Source organism: Emydura macquarii, unplaced genomic scaffold (assembly GCF_026122565.2).
Source record: "Emydura macquarii macquarii isolate MOO-44397 ecotype Brisbane River unplaced genomic scaffold, CSIRO-AGI_Emac_v2 contig_480, whole genome shotgun sequence".
Taxonomy (NCBI): domain Eukaryota; kingdom Metazoa; phylum Chordata; order Testudines; family Chelidae; genus Emydura; species Emydura macquarii.
Genome location: NW_027130617.1, coordinates 7810203 through 7830124, shown reverse-complemented (window position 1 = coordinate 7830124; position 19922 = coordinate 7810203). Strand labels below are relative to the sequence as shown.

At 36.4% G+C, this 19922-nt stretch overlaps 1 protein-coding gene across 7 annotated transcripts in view; it reads left to right on the top strand.

The window, feature by feature from the left end:
• The window catches only part of PTBP2 (polypyrimidine tract binding protein 2), a 73329-nt gene that overhangs the window by 31826 nt on the left and 21581 nt on the right, over positions 1 to 19922 (top strand). For 6 of the 7 annotated variants that reach the window (XM_067538412.1, XM_067538415.1, XM_067538414.1 and 3 more), the window contains 4 exons: positions 8672 to 8844; positions 9371 to 9514; positions 13506 to 13670; positions 13752 to 13862. In XM_067538412.1, the coding sequence (XP_067394513.1) occupies positions 8672 to 8844; positions 9371 to 9514; positions 13506 to 13670; positions 13752 to 13862 (593 nt within the window). Of the gene's footprint in view, positions 1 to 8659; positions 8845 to 9370; positions 9515 to 13505; positions 13671 to 13751; positions 13863 to 19922 lie in introns of those variants that run through there. The other variant, XM_067538418.1, reaches the window with a different exon arrangement.

Below are 19922 nucleotides of genomic sequence, written 5' to 3'. Positions count from 1 at the left end.
AATATAGTTAAAAATACAGATTTATAACCTTTGTTAGTGTGTTTGTAAAATGCGTGTGCTTGGCTAGACCACATTTACCTCCTTGAGCCAGGAATACCTTACATTCCACTGATGTCTAGTAAACACTTGTCACTGGCCATGTCTTCTAGGAACTGGTCTACAAACCCACTTCAAGTTGTTTTTTTAGATCAATTGGTAGAAGTCTATACTGTGGATTTGAAGATGTGGGGTCAAACCCTGTTGGTGATATATGCTGGAAAAAATAGTCTCTAATAATATGATTGCATACTATTATTATGCATATTCGTAAGAGATCAGACTTAAGGTTATATGGGTAACCTTAATTTTGGCATTTCCCAACTTTGAGTGCTTGACTTTGCAATCTTAATATTCTTAACATATTTTTAGTATGTAATATATGCATGAGATCCCCTCTACTTAGCATTTATTTGGAAACAAGTGTAGAAGGATATGTTCTGTGCATCACAAGTAGGTGGATTATCTGTGCCCTGGCTTTCTCTGTTCCTCTCTTAACATCTGGTGAATTGCTCAATAAGACAGTTTTCCTATTTTATATAATTTATTAACAAACTAAAATGAATAATCACAATTATGTAATATTAAACAAATCAAATTAGTCTAATTGTTAATTAAAGAATACCAAATAGGATAACAGTTCCTTGTAACTCTTTTAGTTTGGTAAAATGGCAGTCTTTGTTTAGCTGTCAGTCAGAAAATAGGAGGATCTTTCCACTCTTAGTCCCAATTTATATTATTTTATGTTCCAGTCAAATGGCTCATACAGTGAAAGTCAAATCACTTTTATGTTAAACTTAAAACAGTTATGATAAAGAGAACAGTTAATCGGGATTTAAGCACATTCTCTTAACCCATTAAGGCTGGGTTGAGGGCACCAGGGGCCACAGGCAGGGGCTAAAATGGGCTGTGGCTATGGGGTGGGGCCTGGAATAGAAGGCGGGGCAGAGCAGGGCTGGGTGGTGCTCTCTCCCTGTCCCCAATCAGGGCTGGTCCAGGCCCTGCGCACACTCCTGAATGTTCCTCTGTGCCCCCATGGGTGGGACCTCTACTTTAGGATATTGCTAATGGTCTATGGAGATCAGCAGTTTGAATCCACTCTGGCTCTGTAACAACTGAAAGTTACCATCTAATGGTTTTTGGGGTGGTCTGTGTTCCAACTCCTAAATCATAGACTCATCATCCCTATGCTTTTCACTTGCAGTCAGATGAACCAGCAACTGCATGGGCCATGGAACCTGAACTAGCATAGTTACCTGTAAAGACAGTACCCCCCAGATCAGGTTGAGGCATGTAGCAGGGCGGTGTATATGGGAAGCTTACCTTGCTGCTGTGCGGTAGAAAAGCAGAGGACTAAGCACTGATCTGCGCTACAGAGTTAGGTTGATATAATGCAGCTTGCATCAGCCTAGCTCTGTAGGCGTCTACACTAAAATGTAGCTTCCACTGATGTAACTAACCCACTACACTGACTTAACTCCACCTCTGTGAGAGGTGTAGCACTTAGGTCCATGTAGTTCGGTCAACATGGTGTCAGTTTGGATGCTGTGTTGCTTACATTGATCGTTGCTGCCTTTCAGAAACTCCCACAATGCCCCATGCTGACAGTTAAATCAGTCCAAGCGCTTCTGGTAAGGATGCACACTGCTGACACAAGGAATGCATTGCGTACATGCCAAAGCAATTTAATTACTGCAGTGTTGTATGTCGACGTAACTTAGGTCGACTTAATTTTGTAGTGTAGACTTGCCTTTAGTTTAGTAGGCTGGAAACTTGTAGCGATGCTAAAACTGTATACATTTTTTAAGCTGAAGTTTATGGTTATATGCATAATATTTGTAAATACATCAATTATTTAATGGACTGATTTACAGGAAATGTTCATGTGACCATGACTAAGTGTCCCTAATTTCCTCCCCCAAAATGTGGCAACCCAAAATGTCAGATGACTCTAAAAAGCACGTGTACATTATGGAGGTGACTGTAGTGACTCCATAATGAAGGTTACAATGAGATTTGAAATTGTAGGGGAGATTAAATCCATTTTCTTATACGTTTGGAAAATATATGTCACTACTAAGTTTTTTCAACACTGCTTCCTAGGTTTAAGGTTGAATTTTCAGGAAAGTTAGAAGTAAATCTGTTCACTACTAGCTCATCCATTCAGTAGTTCAAGTTAGCAATCAAAAATTATTTCTTTTTGAAATTTAGACTTGCAGTCTCAGCTCGTTTTCAGTTTCCTCTAAGTCAGTGGTTCCAATCCTTTCTTTGCCATGGCATACCTTGAGTTCTAGGGGCCCTTCCCCCCACCACTGTCCATCGGCTGCAGGAGGAAAGGGGATGGGCAGAGGAACTGACCTGTTGCACTCACAGGAGGGGAGGGGGGAAAGAGGAAGATGGAGCTGTGATTGGTTGCTCCACCCATGGAAGAGGTGAGATAGACAGCCAATGAGAAGGCAGGTTCCCCCTTTGTTCTCACATGTAGTTTTAAAAAAAATTCCACTGCACACCTGTTCAAGCCTGGTGGCACACTAGTGTGCTGCGACATGCCATTTGGGAAACACCGCTCTAAGTATGGTAGTAATTGTCTGAGATATATTTAAAACTTCAGTATCTATCCATGTATCTCTTTTAGATATAGACTAATTTTATTTAACTAATAGATATTAGCACTGTTTAATTTGAGATTGAAAACTTATAATACATTTTATGGTTTTAATCATTGGCAGTTACTTTAATTACGTGTAATGCATTTTCACTAGTGACTTTTTTTCTATATCTTATTGTCAAACAGTAAAAATTCAGTTTTTATGTAAATAGCATATTCTTTAGGATATCTTTTGAAGATTTCTGTGTGCAGTATTAATATAAAAATTCCTCTCCACAGTGCCTCATTCTGGGAACCTAATAATACTTGGGATAAATCCTATTACCAGTCTCAGGGTCTTTATCAGATCTATTAAAATTAATCATCCATATTTGTAAATTAAATATTCCAGCATATTTCCTATTTTAACAGGGTCATTTAATTGTGAATCCAGTATAATACAGATGTTTATAACTTAGTGACTGACAGAATTAATTTTCATGTTTCCATTTAGCTGAAATTGTGAATCTCAAATTTCATCCGAAATTTGACTTTTGTCCTTTCTGTGTGAGAAGGTCATTTGGGTTAATTTGAGTTCACCAGTTGTATTTATCAGATTTTAGCCAATGAGTTGATATCAACGGTAGATCTTAGTGCATATGTACAAGGGAATTATAGTTAAGATTGATGTGGTGAATTGTAACTCTTTTCCTCAAGAGAAACAAAAGGTGAAAGTAATGTGTTTTTTTCATAGACGTGTATTCTCCCAGTGCATAAACCTTGTCCAAAGCCACACTGAAGTTTCTATGGACCTAGATATGGAAGCTGTGGAAATATGGGTGAGGGAATTGCAAGGCGTTCACTGCAGGAGGAAGAAAAATAAAATGTTTGTTATAGTGGGTCATTTGTAATGCATCACAACATAGCAAGGAGACATACAATTTTTAAAATTTAATTTTCAGGTTAAATCTTCAATTACATCTCAGTTTTTCACAGTAATGTTAAATTAAGTTGTCATAAGAAAGTTTTACAGATGGATTACATTTTTGTCTAACATAGGTTGTTTTGACCTCAGAACACTTACAAATTGGATTTTTTTTAATGCTTCAACCAAAAAGGAAAAGTGACAATTCATGCAAGTAAGACTCTCCTCTTTACAATTTCCTCTCCCCCATTCACCAAATTTAGCTATTTCAAACATGAAGTTGACCCATTGTTCATTACTTGTTGTCATTCTGGACTTTGGAATTTGTTGTTTTCTTTCTAAAGCAGCTCTGACTGTCTGAGTTGGCACCAGGATGATCTCTGCAGCTTGTATGATTAAGAGCCACATATTCCTGATGATTTGTCATCTGTTGGTTGCATTTAACATGGGTTTTATTGAGGATGTATATACTTTTCTTTTTTTTGGATCTGGTCCCTGACCCTGCTGGTTGTTTAAAAGAAAGCTAAGTGGCTGTGTTCCCCTATATAGGAATTATCAATACCTTGCTGAAGGAGTAAAAGGTCCTGATAATTCTTAAACATACAACTTCAAGAACTCTTTATGCTAAATAAACAGAACCCTTCTAATCTTTGGGAGGAGATTAAGCCCTAAGGAACCTTATGCATCTAATAGGGTTAAAATAGTAGCAATATGTAGAACACTCATCAGCCTCTAAGTTGTTGCTGTTTATTCTGCATCATGGAGTTCTGCGTATAGATTTGGAAAAGTGATGCCAGTACTTTTCCAAGTGAGAAATCACATCAGTATATTGTTGGCTATTGTAGAAATTGCTTTTAACTAGAAGACTAAATGGTATGTAGCTGAATATTGAGTACATTTTATCTAGAGAGTGTTTTTGGGATTCTTTCCCATCAAAGATGAGTCTTTAAAGATGTGATTTGTTTGGAATTGGCAACGGGGATTCCTAAACAAATAATTCAGTTTAGTAACAGTGATCATTCTAATGGTGTTGGCTTTTCCACAGTGAGTTGCCGATATTTTTCCTTATGAACATTAATTTTTGTCTTGGCCAGAAAGTAGCAGTGGGGAAAGGGGGTTAAATTGATCAGACTTTTCAGAGGTGAAAGTTAGGTTCAGTGGTAATACAGACCAGTAGCAGTCAGCAACTTAAATTGCCAAATACTATCATTATAATTTTTGGCAGAATCGAGACACTGACATTTCCCATTACTTGCCTCTATTTACTTTTTAGCCTGTTGCATCAGGGAAGACCTTTTTTGCTGGCCGATTGTTTCCTTAAACCTATCTGTGATTGAGATGAGCCATTTAATAATAGCTTGTTGTTGGTCTTTGAGTATCTTTTAATCTACACCAGTGATTCTCAACCAGGGGTACACAGAGGTCTTCCAGAGGGTGCATCAGTTCATCTAGATATTTGCCTAGTTGTACAACAGGCTACAAAGAAAGCTCTAGTGAAGTCAGTGCAAACTAAAATTCATACAGACAATGACTTGTTTATACAGCTCTATATACTATACACTGAAATATAAGTACAATATTTATATTCTAATTGATTTATTTTATAATTATATGGTAAAAATGAGAAAGTCAGCAATTTTCCAGTAATAGTGTGCCGTGACACTTTTTTATTTTTATGTCTGGTTTTATAAGTAAGTAGTTTTTAAATGAGGTGAAACTTGGGATATGCAAGACAAATCTGACTCTTGAAAGGGATACGGTAGTCTGGAAAGGTTGAGAACTACTGATCTATACAAATGTTGATTATGTAGGTACACTGTTGTTAAGATGATCAAACATTTTCTAACAGAAATTGAATTCACCTTCCGACTGCTTTGAACAACATCTGTTTTTTCATGTATTAAAATGGGGTCATCATTCCCTTTTTCTACAAGACATCATTAAACTTTATCTCCTGTGAGAAGTATCATTTAAGATGGTATGTGAGAGACCATTCAGAGTAAGGTGGAGAGGTTTCATTCAGTGCCAAATGATAACAGTTTTGAAAACAGAATAAATTTCATCTTTTCAAACTCTAACATTTTTATTGTGAAAGTTCACTTTAATATATACTTTCTAAAAATTTATAAAGGGAAGTGTTACTCAATTGGCTCACTAGCTTGGTATAAGACTTGCATGTGGTTTCTGCTGGCTGGGAAAGAGAGAGGGCAAAGGCAACACATCGCGCTTTCTGTTAAGCAGGTGGCATCAGAACTTGTGAGAAACTGCACGTCTTATCTGTTGTTGGAGCTCCATACTTTTCCATGAGATGTTGGGTAGACTGCTTTCTCTTGTTACATGCAACGCACTGCTCATTTAATGAGCTGAGGTGGAGACAGCCATCCATTTCTCACTCTGAACCACAAATTAAAAGGAATTTCTGTATGTTTTCATTTAAACAATCAGCAGCCTCTGATTTCTCACAGAGTATCTATGCAAAGGTAAAATGACCAGAACAAAAGGACGTTGTTATACTCACAGTTCTAGATATAACTCTAATATCAAACAACTTCAAAGACTGGGGAGGGAAATAATCATTTGAGAGGCTAGAAGTTTGTATTTAAGGTTTGAAATCTAATCTTAAATTTACCCCTCCATCTCCACAAGTTCAATATAAATTAATATTTAAAACATGCAGAAAATGAATGTTAATATAAAACCATAATGTTTCCTTTAATACAGTGTGAACTGCCCTATTCTTTTCAATGGGTGCTAACTCAGATTCCAGTAATAGTAGTTTAAATGTCAGCATTGTTAACAATGTTACTGCTTATTAAAATATGTAAGAAAGGAGAAAATACGTATGAAAATCTGAGTGATTACTTAACATCAAGCTTATTCATTCTACTGCTAACTAATTTAAGGGTACTTGAGGTTGTTTGGTATTTTAAAAAAAAAGTTTCCACTTATCTGTAACAAATATAAAACAATCATTGTTAAGTAATACTATAGGAAACTTGAAAATCTTCTTCCACTTTAAATAAAGTATTTTTATGCAAACATTTCTTAACGTTCCATGTTGAATATACTTTATTCTTTAAATAAAAATGTAAAGATGTATTTTAAGATGTAGCTTAATTTAATAAAAAATCTAAATTATTAGTATGGTCTTAACACATGACAGGACTGAAAGGAGCACAATTGTTTTCCTGAAACTGAGAAATTTGAGAAATATTTATTAATGTAGATCAACAATTTGATATTTCAGCAAAACTGAATACTTGGCACATAACACACATGAAGTCAAATGATACTTCCTGAAATTAACACTTTCCTTAAAAGATTTTGAGCCTTAGAAACCCACGTTACAACAAGTGTAGCAGCTACTCCCTACTGTTTACACCGAGAGAGCCTCTTTATAGATTGGCACAGAGTCCATCCATGGTGCATAAACCCCATCTCTCAGAGAGTCAAAATAGCTTTTGTTAACCCAATCAGGAAACTGGAGTCAATAGTGCATACTCATGACCAATCATCATGTAACAATGTAGCTTGATTTTTTTAAATTTTATTTTATTTTTTTATTTTTTGCATTTTTATTAGTGAATGTCTTTTATGCTAAATTTTCATAGAGAAACAAATACCAAAAAGACATTGGGTGGGAATACATAGGGGCCAGGAAAGGTAATTTTATGCATCTATATGATGGAAACAACTGAAGAGAATTAGGGTTCAATTTATAACCAAACATTGCAAATTCTTGGCTGTCTATTAACCAATAACCTATTGGTGATAATTGTGGGGTTTCTTAGCAGAAATAGTCATGCTCAAAGAAGCGAAGGGTACTGGAGCTTAGGGTTCCAGCCCAGGCCCGAAAGTCTACATGATGAAGAAACAGCCCCTGTGAGCCCGAGTCGGCTGGCACATGCCCCGGTTTTTCTTTGCTCTGTAGACATATACCCTAAGAGGTCTGGGGCAAAGCATCCACTTCCATGTGGATTCTCCCTTCCTGCTCCATCAGTGGAGGTGCCACTACTGGAATACTGCATCCAGTTCTGCTGTTTACATTTTAAAAAGGATGTTGAAAAATTGAAGCGGGTGCAGAGAAGAGACAGAAACAATTTGAGGCCTGGAAAAGTGTCTTAGGGTGAGAGACTTAAACTCAATCTGGAAATGTATCGTAAAGAAAATGAGAGATGATATGAGGAGTGGGTGGGTAAGGTTCTATGCAGGAAATCAGACTAGATGATCATGATGGTCTCTTTTGACCCTTGAGTCTATGATTAGTGTATGAGTATCTTCACAAGGAGAATATAGAGTACTAGAGGGCTTTTTAATGTGGCTGAGAAGGGCATAACATGAACCAATGTCTGGAAATTAAAGCCAGACAAATTCAAATTAGAAATAAGGTACACATTTTTAATAGTGGAGGTGATTAATCATTGGAACAAACTAACAAATGTAATGGTGGGTTCTCCAGTTCTTCATGGTTTTTAAATCGAGACTCAATGTCTTTATGCGTTAGTGAAATACGAGTTATTGAGCTCAATATAGAGGTATATGAATGAAATTCTATGGTCATTTTATACATGAGAGCAGACTAGAAAGCCTAATGGTTCCTTCTGATCTAAATATATTAATTTATTGCTGTAGTTATGACTGAGTGGGTATCGCCACCACTCTGAAGTCTTAAAGGTGGAGGACTTCTCCATTCTCTCCCCTTTATGGAATTCACCAACAAAAACTCTTTATTACGCAGGCTGGGATCTGAGAGAATTTTGATATAAGTTCCTGCCTATCAATTTATCGTGTTTTTACACAGTATCAAAGTGAAATTAACTGGACTTTTTTATCAGTTACATAGAATTTTCTCTAGTCCTCTGATATCACCTTTGTTTTCCATGAACTTTGTCATGTGACCTCTAGCAATTCCAAATTTTCATCTGCTTGTTAGTTCCTTTGGAATCTTAGATAAATGTTAAATGGCTTTGCTGACATGAATGAGAGGAGAGGGTGCACATGATGACTTGAATATTTAGTCTCAAGTACAAAGTGCATCTTATTTGAAAAGTTTGCCTGTGTAGATGTTTTCTAAAATATTACTGACTTGTACATATGAAATGGAGTTTAAAAATGTCTTTCAGCTAATGGTAATGACAACAAGAAATTCAAAACAGAGGATAAAATGGATGGGGCTCCTTCTCGTGTTCTTCATATCAGGAAATTGCCTGGTGAAGTGACAGAAACAGAAGTTATTGCATTAGGCTTACCTTTTGGCAAGGTAACCAACATCCTGATGCTAAAAGGAAAAAATCAGGTATTCTTCTTGTTTTGGTATTCCATTTATAGTACAATGATTAAGTATTTTCTAGTTCGAAAATATACTGGTAAAATGTTATTGAGATTAATCCTGATGTAATGGTAAATAATTAAGATGGAAAGCCTTGTATTCTTTCAGTTTATACTCCTCTGCCGTGAACTTCATACTATTTCTAGTACATTTTATGTTAGAAAGTAGTGACGGGCTAACAGTTCAGAGCAGATTACACTCAAAAAATTTGTCTTCCAAGCTAAACATTTAGGCCAACCTCTTCAAAGTTATAATTTTACTTGCACAAACACCAGTTTGCTAAAAAGGGCAGACGTAAAATGTCTTTATTTGCCAACTACAGACCCATTTCAAAGAGGTGTGGTTTTTTTGGGTTTTTTTTTTTTTTTGGCAAAACATGAAAAACTAGAAATCTTATCAAATCCCAGCATTATCTGAATGTTTTATTCTAGCAATACAAAGTCTAAATAATGTGTAAATACTACTTTTTTTTTTTTTAATTCTTACATTATAGGCTTTTTTGGAGCTGGCAACGGAAGAAGCAGCTATCACTATGGTTAATTATTATTCTGCTGTGACACCTCATCTTCGTAACCAGCCCATCTATATTCAGTACTCTAATCATAAAGAACTAAAGACTGATAATACACTAAACCAGGTATGTTTACTCTTATGGAGTATAACAAATGTATACAATAGCAAATGAAGCATAGCATATATTCATAGCTACATAGTATATAGTTGAATGTATTTTTGTATAAACTGAACTTCATTTATAATAACTACAGTTCATTGTGTTTTTAGAAAGGACATGGAGTTTGGAATTCTGCATGTTGCACTTACATGTCAAATTTTCATTAATGTATTTCATTGTTAATTGTTTCTGACTTAATTTGAATTTTTTTCTTAAAATAAGCCTTAATCTTGGTTCTTGGTTTAGAAGTTACATGACTAAAACTTTAAATTTCTTGGTTCTGGCTTTTGAGAGTTCAGTACCATATAGAATTGCCTCAACCCTATTCACTAATGCAGAGTCTGACTCCTAGTGCTTTGAATCATAATTCAATAGCATTGATAAGTTTATTTGGTCTGCTCTTCTCACAGCACAGTTGCAAAAAAAAAATGCATTAATGATCATCCTGGGAAAAAAATGTATTCAATAACTGAGAATTTTGTTTGATCTTGGATATGTGTAGAACCTATTATTCTTTCAAAACAGGCGTAATACACATTTTTAATAGAACAGGAAAGCTGTTTCAAAGATAACATAGCAGGAGCAGTAAAGGTCTTCCTAGTATTTGAGGTTGCTGTATCCTACAAAGAATAGAGAAAAGAAGCATTGACCCTTCACAGGTTAAATGCTAATATCTTCGTGTTCATTTCTTGTGTTCCTTCTCGATCAGACTAATGCTGTCTTTTGTGTCAATCTACAGTTCCTGTTACTCTTGTGTCATATTTAGGTCCTTTCTGGTATAACAGTGTGTTAATGGCAAATTACTTCTTTATTACCTTTTTAAGAGAAGTTTTCTGGAAACTTCCCTGCTTGACATTTTTGCTTTCTGCTAAAATTAAGTTCATCATTGATTTCCCTATCTGGCACTACAAGCATACTAGATCTTCTGGAGCTCTGAATAGTCTCCTGTCTCTTAAAGAAATATTTTACACTGTAAGTTTAAAAAGTGCCAGCTGTAAGAAAAGGTACTTAAAGGTAAATAGAATTAAATTTGTAAAAGGGAATTAAAAGACATACCATCAGCATGGGCAATAAGTGGTGGGTGCATGTACTGCCTTAAACTATAGGAATACTATGAGGCGTGTACTTTCTTCTAATTTTCTTTGAGGTACTGTGGCAATGTCTTGCCCGCTTCAGCCAACCGTCTTCTCTGATGTGATGTCCTCAGCCTTTAGACAGTATCCTTGCTATAATACCACCTTAGTTTTAGCACTAAGTTGGCTCAGTCTTGCAAGCATCCTTATTTTAACTATTTTTTATTTATAGTAAATTAATTGACAGTACAATGGAGTAAATATTCTGTGACATCACCAGTGTGTTGGAGCAATATACAGAGCAGGAGCCAATTGGTTATGATGGAGATGGACATTGTAGTACTGTTAGGAAAACTAAAAGAGATTTGTTGGAGAGTCATGTGCAGAATATCCTATTAAGTCTGGTCAGCTGGGGCATAATTTTTTTACCTATATTTATAGGTTACATTTGAAAGCTGCTGCAGTTTCATTTTTTAAATTGTCCTTTTCTTACATTTGAGACAGATAAATGCAAAGGAAATAAGAGGGTAAATAGATTAAGTGCAAAGATGGAGGAAAGTACAAGTGGCTAAGCTAAAGGGACAAGAGAGGGAGCTGTAATTAGAAAAGATGAACTACCTTAAACAGCCAAGTTTCTGAATTTTGAAAGTAAAAACAAGTTGCATTTATTACTGTAATTTTCCCATGATTAATACTCAACAAGATGATTATCTTTGAAAAAGTCTAATCACAATGGGTTTATGCCTGAATAAAATTTTTTTTAAAGGAGTCATTTGAATATTTCATGTCATTTTAATAATTTTGTAAAGATATTTTGTCTTAAAAGACATGTAAACACAGCAATAAAATAACATTAAAGTTCAGATTTAAAACAAACATTTTTTACCTTATGTGCTGCAGTACCTAGGCATAAACTAGGTGAGTTAAGAACAGAATGACTGCCATAACTCTGAATCTCCTTGATTGTCGGTTTGTCAGAATAAAATGTTTTAATATAGACTTGGTATTTTTATAGGCTTATGTATTATGATGTTTCTAGGATCATAAGGTGAAATAGTCAGATGCAGTAGAATATTATGAAACTTTAAAAGAAATCAATTTTATGTTATACTTCATAAGTTAAATATGCGGCTGATTTTACCTCTTCCAACATTACATTTTCTCAGATAGCTTCAAAAATAGTGTCATTTCTATAAAAATATTAAAAATTAAACTGAACTTTTTCCTCCCCCAAAACCATCCATTGCTCTTGTAATTTCTATGCTGTAGGCTTATTCAAATATTCATGCAGGCTGATATGCAGCCTGATTGACTTTAATGGAATTAAATATGAGGAATAAGAATGCACTAAAGAAAGTGTTTTGCAGACTCCAATGTAGAAAGGCAAAGCTTACAAATCCTTACTCACTTGAGTAGTCCTGATATCATCTTCATTAGGATCACTTGTGTGAGTAAGGTATTGCAAATTCTGGTACTAAGGTTGTACAAGGCAAACTTCTTCTCAGATTACCCTAAAGCATACATTTTAATTGGTACTATTTGTGTAAACATTGGAGAGAAGACTGAAATAATGAAGTAACTCAACCATATGTTTGCGTGGCTTAAAAGTGATGTGTATTTAAAAAGAAATGAACATTGTCTTCAAAATACCTTTGTCAGAGTAGCATTAACTTACATGAATACAGTAAACTTTTCCAAGTAGTGTTCAACAGGTCTTTTTTTCTTACTTTTCTTATTACTTAATTCGTTTCAGTGTGAGGAATATCATGTAAGTTTTGGGGTCGGCAGTTGTCATGTCTCTGGTAATACCTTTAGAATATGTAATGTGCATTCAGAAGGTGATGATTGATTATGATGTTTACTTGGCATGCACACTTTTTTCTCCTGTTGTGTATTTTTACCTCTTAAAGGTACTGTAATAAAACGTGAAATTAAAACCTTCTTTTTTGCATTTTTTCCTCAGAAAATCACCTAACCCTTTTAAAATTGGATCTTTTTTGCAATAGAAATAGTTATGTAGACGTGTGTGCTCGTGTTGTTACTCTTTGATTATCCTAGGAATTTTTAAAACTGCTTGTTGTTTTAAGAAACTTCTGGGATTTTTATTTTTTTAAAGAGGTTGGATAATACAGACTGCAAGCAGTTTGCTTATCAGTGACAATTTCATTCTGATTGCGCTCAGTTACTGTGTATTATTTCATTAAAACACAAACTAGAATATTTTGAAGTACCGTGCCTGCATTATCTCTATCAGAACCTTTTGCTTAATATTTCACTATTAATTTTGTTAACTCTAATATGAGTATTGGAAATATTATTTTTTTAAAAAACTTTGTTATTCCATAAATTATATTATGATTCTGTAGGGGTTGGGTTTTTTGTTTTTTTTTGCTGCTGCTCCTGTTTTTTTGTTTTACTGCTCATTGTAACCTGTGGAAATGAAGATTCTTCTGAATCCCCAAAAAGCTCACTTTTGTCCTAGTAGTAGAGTGCCATACTTGCTGCTAGAAAGGCCAGATATTGGCTTTCATTTGCCACTTCCTATTGTACAGTAAGAATCAATCATTATTTTCAGCATTACTGCCTTCTCCTTTGGAGGTAGATTATGGTGGTTTCCATTATATTACCCTAATTTGGCACTGCATGTTACTGTCTAGATCTAGTAGATGGAGTAATTTTGCTGCCATATCACTGAAGGAATATCTCAAATGTTTTCCGGTCTTTTGTTGTCAGCAGATGTATTTTTAAAGAGATGAACTTTTATTGTGCCAAAGGTAATTAGATATTTATTAGTAGTAAAAATAAGAAAATAGCTATAATCTTCTGAGCCTTCTTTTCTTGAAATACTTTTTTTGTAATACATACTTTTTCTTTTTATTTAGAGGGCTCAAGCTGTTCTTCAGGCAGTGACAGCGGTACAGACAACAAATACTCCCATAAGTGGAACTACTGTTAGTGAGAGTGCAGTGACTCCAGCTCAGAGTCCAGTACTTAGAATTATTATTGACAACATGTACTACCCTGTAACCCTTGATGTTCTTCACCAAGTAAGCCAGTTATCTTTGTAACTTTAGTTTATATAATTTGTAATGATTTGTGTACATATAGCCTTTTGTTGTTTTTGACAGATATTCTCTAAATTTGGTGCTGTATTGAAGATAATCACATTCACAAAGAATAACCAATTTCAAGCTTTACTGCAATATGGTGATCCAGTAAATGCACAGCAAGCAAAATTGGTAAGTACAAAACTTTTTTGGGGCTAGTGACTTATCCTGTGGTGATGGAATTATTATTATTTGTGCAGGGTATTACCATGACACTGATTTAACCATAAATTACTTTATTAAATCTAAAGGCCAAATGGTATTTATACAATTGCTCTAAATATGCCTAATAAGCCTAAATAATAAACAATTTACTAAATCCAAACAGTAATAAAACATTTATAAGCATTTGATCAAGATATTTACAAACAGGCCAAACCCAGGAGTGCTTAGTCCCATATTGGTTGGTTCCAACGTGGTCAGGCTGGTATAAGCAATGTACCCTTAAAGACTTTACTTTTTTATCCCCTTCAACAAACGAGTAATCTCATTGCCAATTACTGACTTCAGCTAAAAACTAGTTTGAGACATTTCATCCTTTGTTCTAGGCTTAATCTATACAACCTCCTTTCTTCCCGAGTCCTCTCCCTCCCCCTTCTTGCTGACCAGCAGTTTTTCCATTCCACCTGGGTTCATGTAGGCTTTAAAACTGGTATGCAGTGTGAGAAAGTTTATGCTGGCTCCTTATAAGACAGATTCCTTTTGTCTTATTTAAAATCATCTACAGTCTCCCCTATCTGTCAGAGGCTTTCTTTTTAGAAACTTCCCCATATCTTATTGGATATTCTTTGAATCAGACATCCTCCCTACTTCATTCCTTCTGGCCTTAGAACTTAGTATTTTCAAGGCTTTGTTCTACTTGCTAGCCTTTCTTTACAACACACATATTTCCATAACCAAACTTAAGCTAACGCTGATTTTTTAATTTCTTACTTATCCTACGTGTGGTTTACAAGAGATATTTGAAAAATGTGTTGTTATAACACACTGCTAATCTTAAAAATGTCCTAAACTCTTCCACTGTTTTTTAGTGAGTAATCTTTTTCATACAGAGATAAAGTATACTCTAATAGTTGTTGTTTTGTGTGTTGTGGTAGCACCTATAGGGTACAAGCAGATATCATGATCTCATTGTGTAAGTAAAATGAATGAGTACAGTTTTTAGTGTTAAGATATTGGGTTAAAAAAATTCTTTAAAAAGTCAGACTCTGACTTGAGCAACACAGACTGTGCCAGCTGACTTGAAAATTGACTGGAAAGGAGACAAAAGAGAACAAGAAATGACTTGTCCCCATTTAAATACATTTGAAGTAAGACTGTGTGACTAAGCCTTCTAAAAAGCTAGTGGGCTGCATGGGGGTCAGTTGAAAAGCATGATGAAATAGTGAAGTTGTTAAATGATTTTTCCATCATTCTTACTATAGAAGATAATGGGAAATTAATTTTCCAGTGGCACACTTCAAAGGAAATGAGAATGTGACCTTAACAGAAATTGAAGACTTAGTAAGGAAGTTAAAGAGCAATTTGAAAAACTCAAGTGATGTAAGTACTTGGAAGAGATGGTATTTATCTGAGTGTTGTGAAGAAAATAGTGAGATATTGACAAGGATGCGTGCTATGAAGCCTCTGGCCCTATGGAACTTCAGTCAGCAAAAGTAGTGAAAAATGCATTCCTCTACCACTTGTTTTTCAGGAAAATATCATTTCCTCTTGAAATAGGCTCTGACTATGCTGATCTATATTTTTATCACCACTTCTGGATTGGATCATTGTAACTCATGGTATCTGCAATTGAAGTGAAGATAGGTTGCTGCATTCTGCACAAATTTGCACTATTTCTGGGTAGGGGAAAAGAACACCGAAACAATGAGGCTCTGATGCACTCTAAGCTGTCATGCCTCTTCTAGAGGAAGGCATCTAGACCTGGCAGATGCCTTTCAAATGCTGACATGCACAAGGGGATACTTTGCAGTCACAACAATTATTTTAGGGGATATCGACATTATAGTTAGTTACCCAAGACTAGTCCATGTCTGCTGATTTGGGCTTGTGGGGCTTGGGCTAAGGGGTTGTTTGTTTGCATGTAGACATTTGGGCTGTGGCGGGAGCCTGGGTTCTGGGACCCTTCACAGAAGGAGGGCCCCAAACCTCAGACTCCAGCCCAAGCCCAAATGTCTACACCACAGTTAAACAGTCCCTTAGCCTGAGCCCAAGTCAGTGGCATAGGCCAGCTTAGAGTATCTAATTGCCATGTAGACATACCCTTAGAATCATTGACAAACTACACTGCCAATTCTATGTATTGACATTGAGACTGGTATGAGTATTCCTTATTTTAGTGACAGTAGTTTGGGCCTACTTGGAGCCAGCTTGGAGTGCAGATGTCTCCCATTCTGGAAGATGGGCTAATTCAAGGATACTGCCATGTAAGAGCCCCAAAAATAGTTTGTCAACACCAGCATTTGACATACCTATCAGTACCCTTAAGTCCAGGGTGTCCACCAGAGACAGTTTGAGGACATCATTAGTTTAGTAAAGAAGATTTGTCATAGCTGGTCATCTGAACCATACTTTTGAGTGTTATGGTTGTCCCTAACTGTAATCATAATACTTGTGACATTACCAAATGGACAACATCATTAAAACCTAAAATCCTAGTGGAAGCAAATTCTACAGGGAGATTCCCATTGTATCTAAGTGATAACTTCACAGCAACTCTATGGATATTCTGCTGCTAGGACTAGACTTTCAGTTTTAACTAACATAATTTTTATAATGTATAAGATTTATTATCATCCTGGAACGGTCTAAGGATTTTCATATATTTCGAATCCTAAAAGGTGATCTTTTTTTAAATAGGCTATTATTTCTGTATAAACAAGCAGGGAGCTCTGGATTGCAACTCCTGTGTCAGAAAGCCTAGTAGGTGCCAGAAGCAGGCTTTGTCTTGGATTTCCCATTTTCCTGGAGAAGAACATGTGCTACAAGTAGTCCCTGGATCAACGAATAGCATATCCATATTCTCCATATGGTACCAGTAGATGACCATATATGCCAGGATGCCATCTCCATGCAGTGAATGTGGATGCTGCTGTATGTTTATGCATCTGTACCTCTGCTCTCCAGCAATACCAGCAAAGATCCTGGCCAGCCTCAGAAGAGTCAAGATTTCAGTATTCTTGAAGGTGCCTTACACTTTTCTAAGCGCCTTACAGTTTTTGTATCTGCTGCAGGTAGTCCGTCAAATAATTCTGGCCACAAGTGATCATTTAGAATCAGGTCATCTTGTTCTCTTTGACTGTCTCACTTCTGGCAAAAAGGAACTCCTGAAGTAAAATATTCTTGAGTTATGTGCTTCAAGTCATTCTTACTCTTTCAGGTGGTGTCAGAAGGATTTACAGTTCTAGGTTGCAAAGACAAACAGGCACATGTGGATGCTTTTAAATGCCCTCCATAAGTGCCTGTCCACCATTGTATGTCTTTCTGGATTAAAGACTAATTGCATTTCTCTTAATTTGACAACTATTTCTGCCTACTGTAAACTAGTTGAAGATAAATCTCTCTGCAAGCCATAGTCATCAGATTCATATGAGGCTTGACACATTTGAGACCTCCCCCATTTTGTGGTATGTTACTGTAGTTTGGACATAGCTAATGATTGTTCATTTTGAGCCACCTTGCTACCTGTGAGCTCAAGATATTTATTTTTTATGTGGGTAAGGTAAGCTTTCAGCTGTAATGACTGGATCTACCTTATATCACATTTCAAGAGATACAATTGGTATAACTAATTCATCTAAGATTTTTTCCAAAGAAGGTGAATGGATTCCTCCCTGTTGAACCAATCATACTCCTGGCCCTTTTTTCTGTCTTTGCATGTCTGTTTTAGTGAGGTCTTTCTCCCCAAACCAACATTAGAAGGGTTTGGGGATTCTTCGTGTAGCAGACAGAATTTCTATCACAAGAAGTACCGTATCTAAATGGCTGGCAGATTGTATTGCCTGTTGCTATCACCTGACAGGCCTGCAGCCCAGTCCTTTCACAGTTTGTACAATGTGAGGCAGGGCAGTGTCTGATGCCAGTCTGAGTCTGTTTTAATTTGACACATGCAAAGCAGCCAAATGGCAGCAGCCATCACACAAAGCATTGTTGCCTAGATTCAACTTCAGTGGTTGAAGTTTCTGTTTGGTCCCTCAGTGCTAATGAGCCAATGCCCAAACTCTGTCACCCTCTCTGTTTTGTTTCTCTTCAGGCTTCTCATATTTGAATTGGCCAGTTTTTGAAAGATTGAGTATTGGTCGCTTGTCTCTTTCTGTGCACTGCCTGTTTACAGTATTAATTCTTTTATTTTGAGACATCTTTTGATTCAGAGTGAGAATCCTATGGGGATAATAACTTTCTAAAGAAAAGACAAATATAGTATATATAGATCATTGGGGTATTTTTAAGAAAAAAGTTTTAGCATTTTTTTGTGGTTTATTTTTAAAATTGTGACTAGTTTGAGGGGTCCTGATTTATCCTCCACAATTAGAGAAATGACTAGAAGATTCTAGGAACTGTGGTAATGGCAGTTTGTTGGACCAAGATCAGTGAGAAGGGCTTAGGTGGATAGTCCTGCTGCTACCACTACAGCCTCTGGATTCAAAAGCTTGTTCTTTGGGGAATTCTGCCCTGTCTTGTGCTGGGAGCAGAAGATCCAAGAGTAAGAATTCTGTGAAATAATAGTTTCAAAAAAGCAGATTTTCAGGTGAGTAATTTTCATTGTTAATATCCATTGTGCTATCAGTCTAAATAAGAATTTAAAATGAGCCCATTCTTTGCTTACAGGAAAATTTCAATGCATAATTGCTTCAACTAGTTATAAAAAATTAAGTGTAATTAAAGAAACAGGCATCAGTCAACTGGGCTATCATCTGACATAGATTTTGATACAGTATTTGAATTTAGCTTCCATATTTGTATGCAGGATAATTTGTATTTAATAGAATGACTTATTAATTACATATTGGTTTAATATGAGTTATACTCTTATTTCCTACATAATTTTTTCCAAAAAAATTAATAAAACTTAATCAGCTGTGAAAACATCCACCATTATTCTCCTGTATTAAGGTCTTTAATTAGAGCTTCTTTAGTCATGAGATTTGTTGCTGGGACATACAGAAAAATAGGTCTTACTAAGAATTTTCACAACCACTGACATTCAGTGAGAAATTAACACTGATGTGGCTTTCTTTAAAAATTAAAAATGCATATAGATGTAAAGTGTTTTAGTGTTCTAAAAGGCCTGATACATGCATCAACTCCATTTGGAATTATCAAGAACAATAATTAGAAAATACATAGTTCTTTGAATAGATGCAGCCGAGTATTCCACTCAGATGCGTGTGCACCCAGCACATGGGAGCTGGAGAAATTTGCCTAGCAGTACCTATAGAGGGGCAGTGCTCATGTCTTGTGGCCATAGCCCCTTCCCTGGCTGAGGCAGCACCACCCCGACCCTCTCGGTTCTTTCTCACCAAACCTTTCTAAACCATTTAGGAAAATGACTCAACTCTCCGTGTCGGTGGCAGATGGGATGAAGGGCCTTCCAGTTTCTTCTCAAAGAATCTTTTCATGGATCACGTCATGCATCAGGGCCTGTTATGATTAGGTGAAGATACCAGCCCCAGCACTGACAGCTCACTCTACAAGGGCGCAGCGTCTTCAGCAGCATTCGTAGCTCAGGTCCCAATCCAGGACATTTGTAGGGCCGCAACGTGGTTGTTCATTCACACCTTCATGGCACAATACACCATTACTCAGCAGTGAGACGATGCGGCTGTTGGTAGAGCGGTGCTACAATCTGCAATGCATTGAACTCCGACCCCTCCTTCCCCGGGTCTGCTTGGGAGTCACCCACGTGGAATCAAGATTAGCAAGCACTCAAGGAAGAAAAGACAGTTACTAATCTCCTGTAGCTGTTGTTCTTCGAGATGTGTTGCTCCTGTCTATTCCAAGACCACCTGCCTATCCCTAAGTCGAAGTCTGCCGGCAAGAAGGAACTGAGAATGGGGGTGTTGGCAGGACCCTATATAGGGCACCATGAAGGCACCAATCCAGGGGGCTCCAGAGACGATCCTATGGATACCACTAGGGGAAAAACCTTCTAGTGACTGTGCATGCAGCGTGCGCACACCTACTTGGAATGGA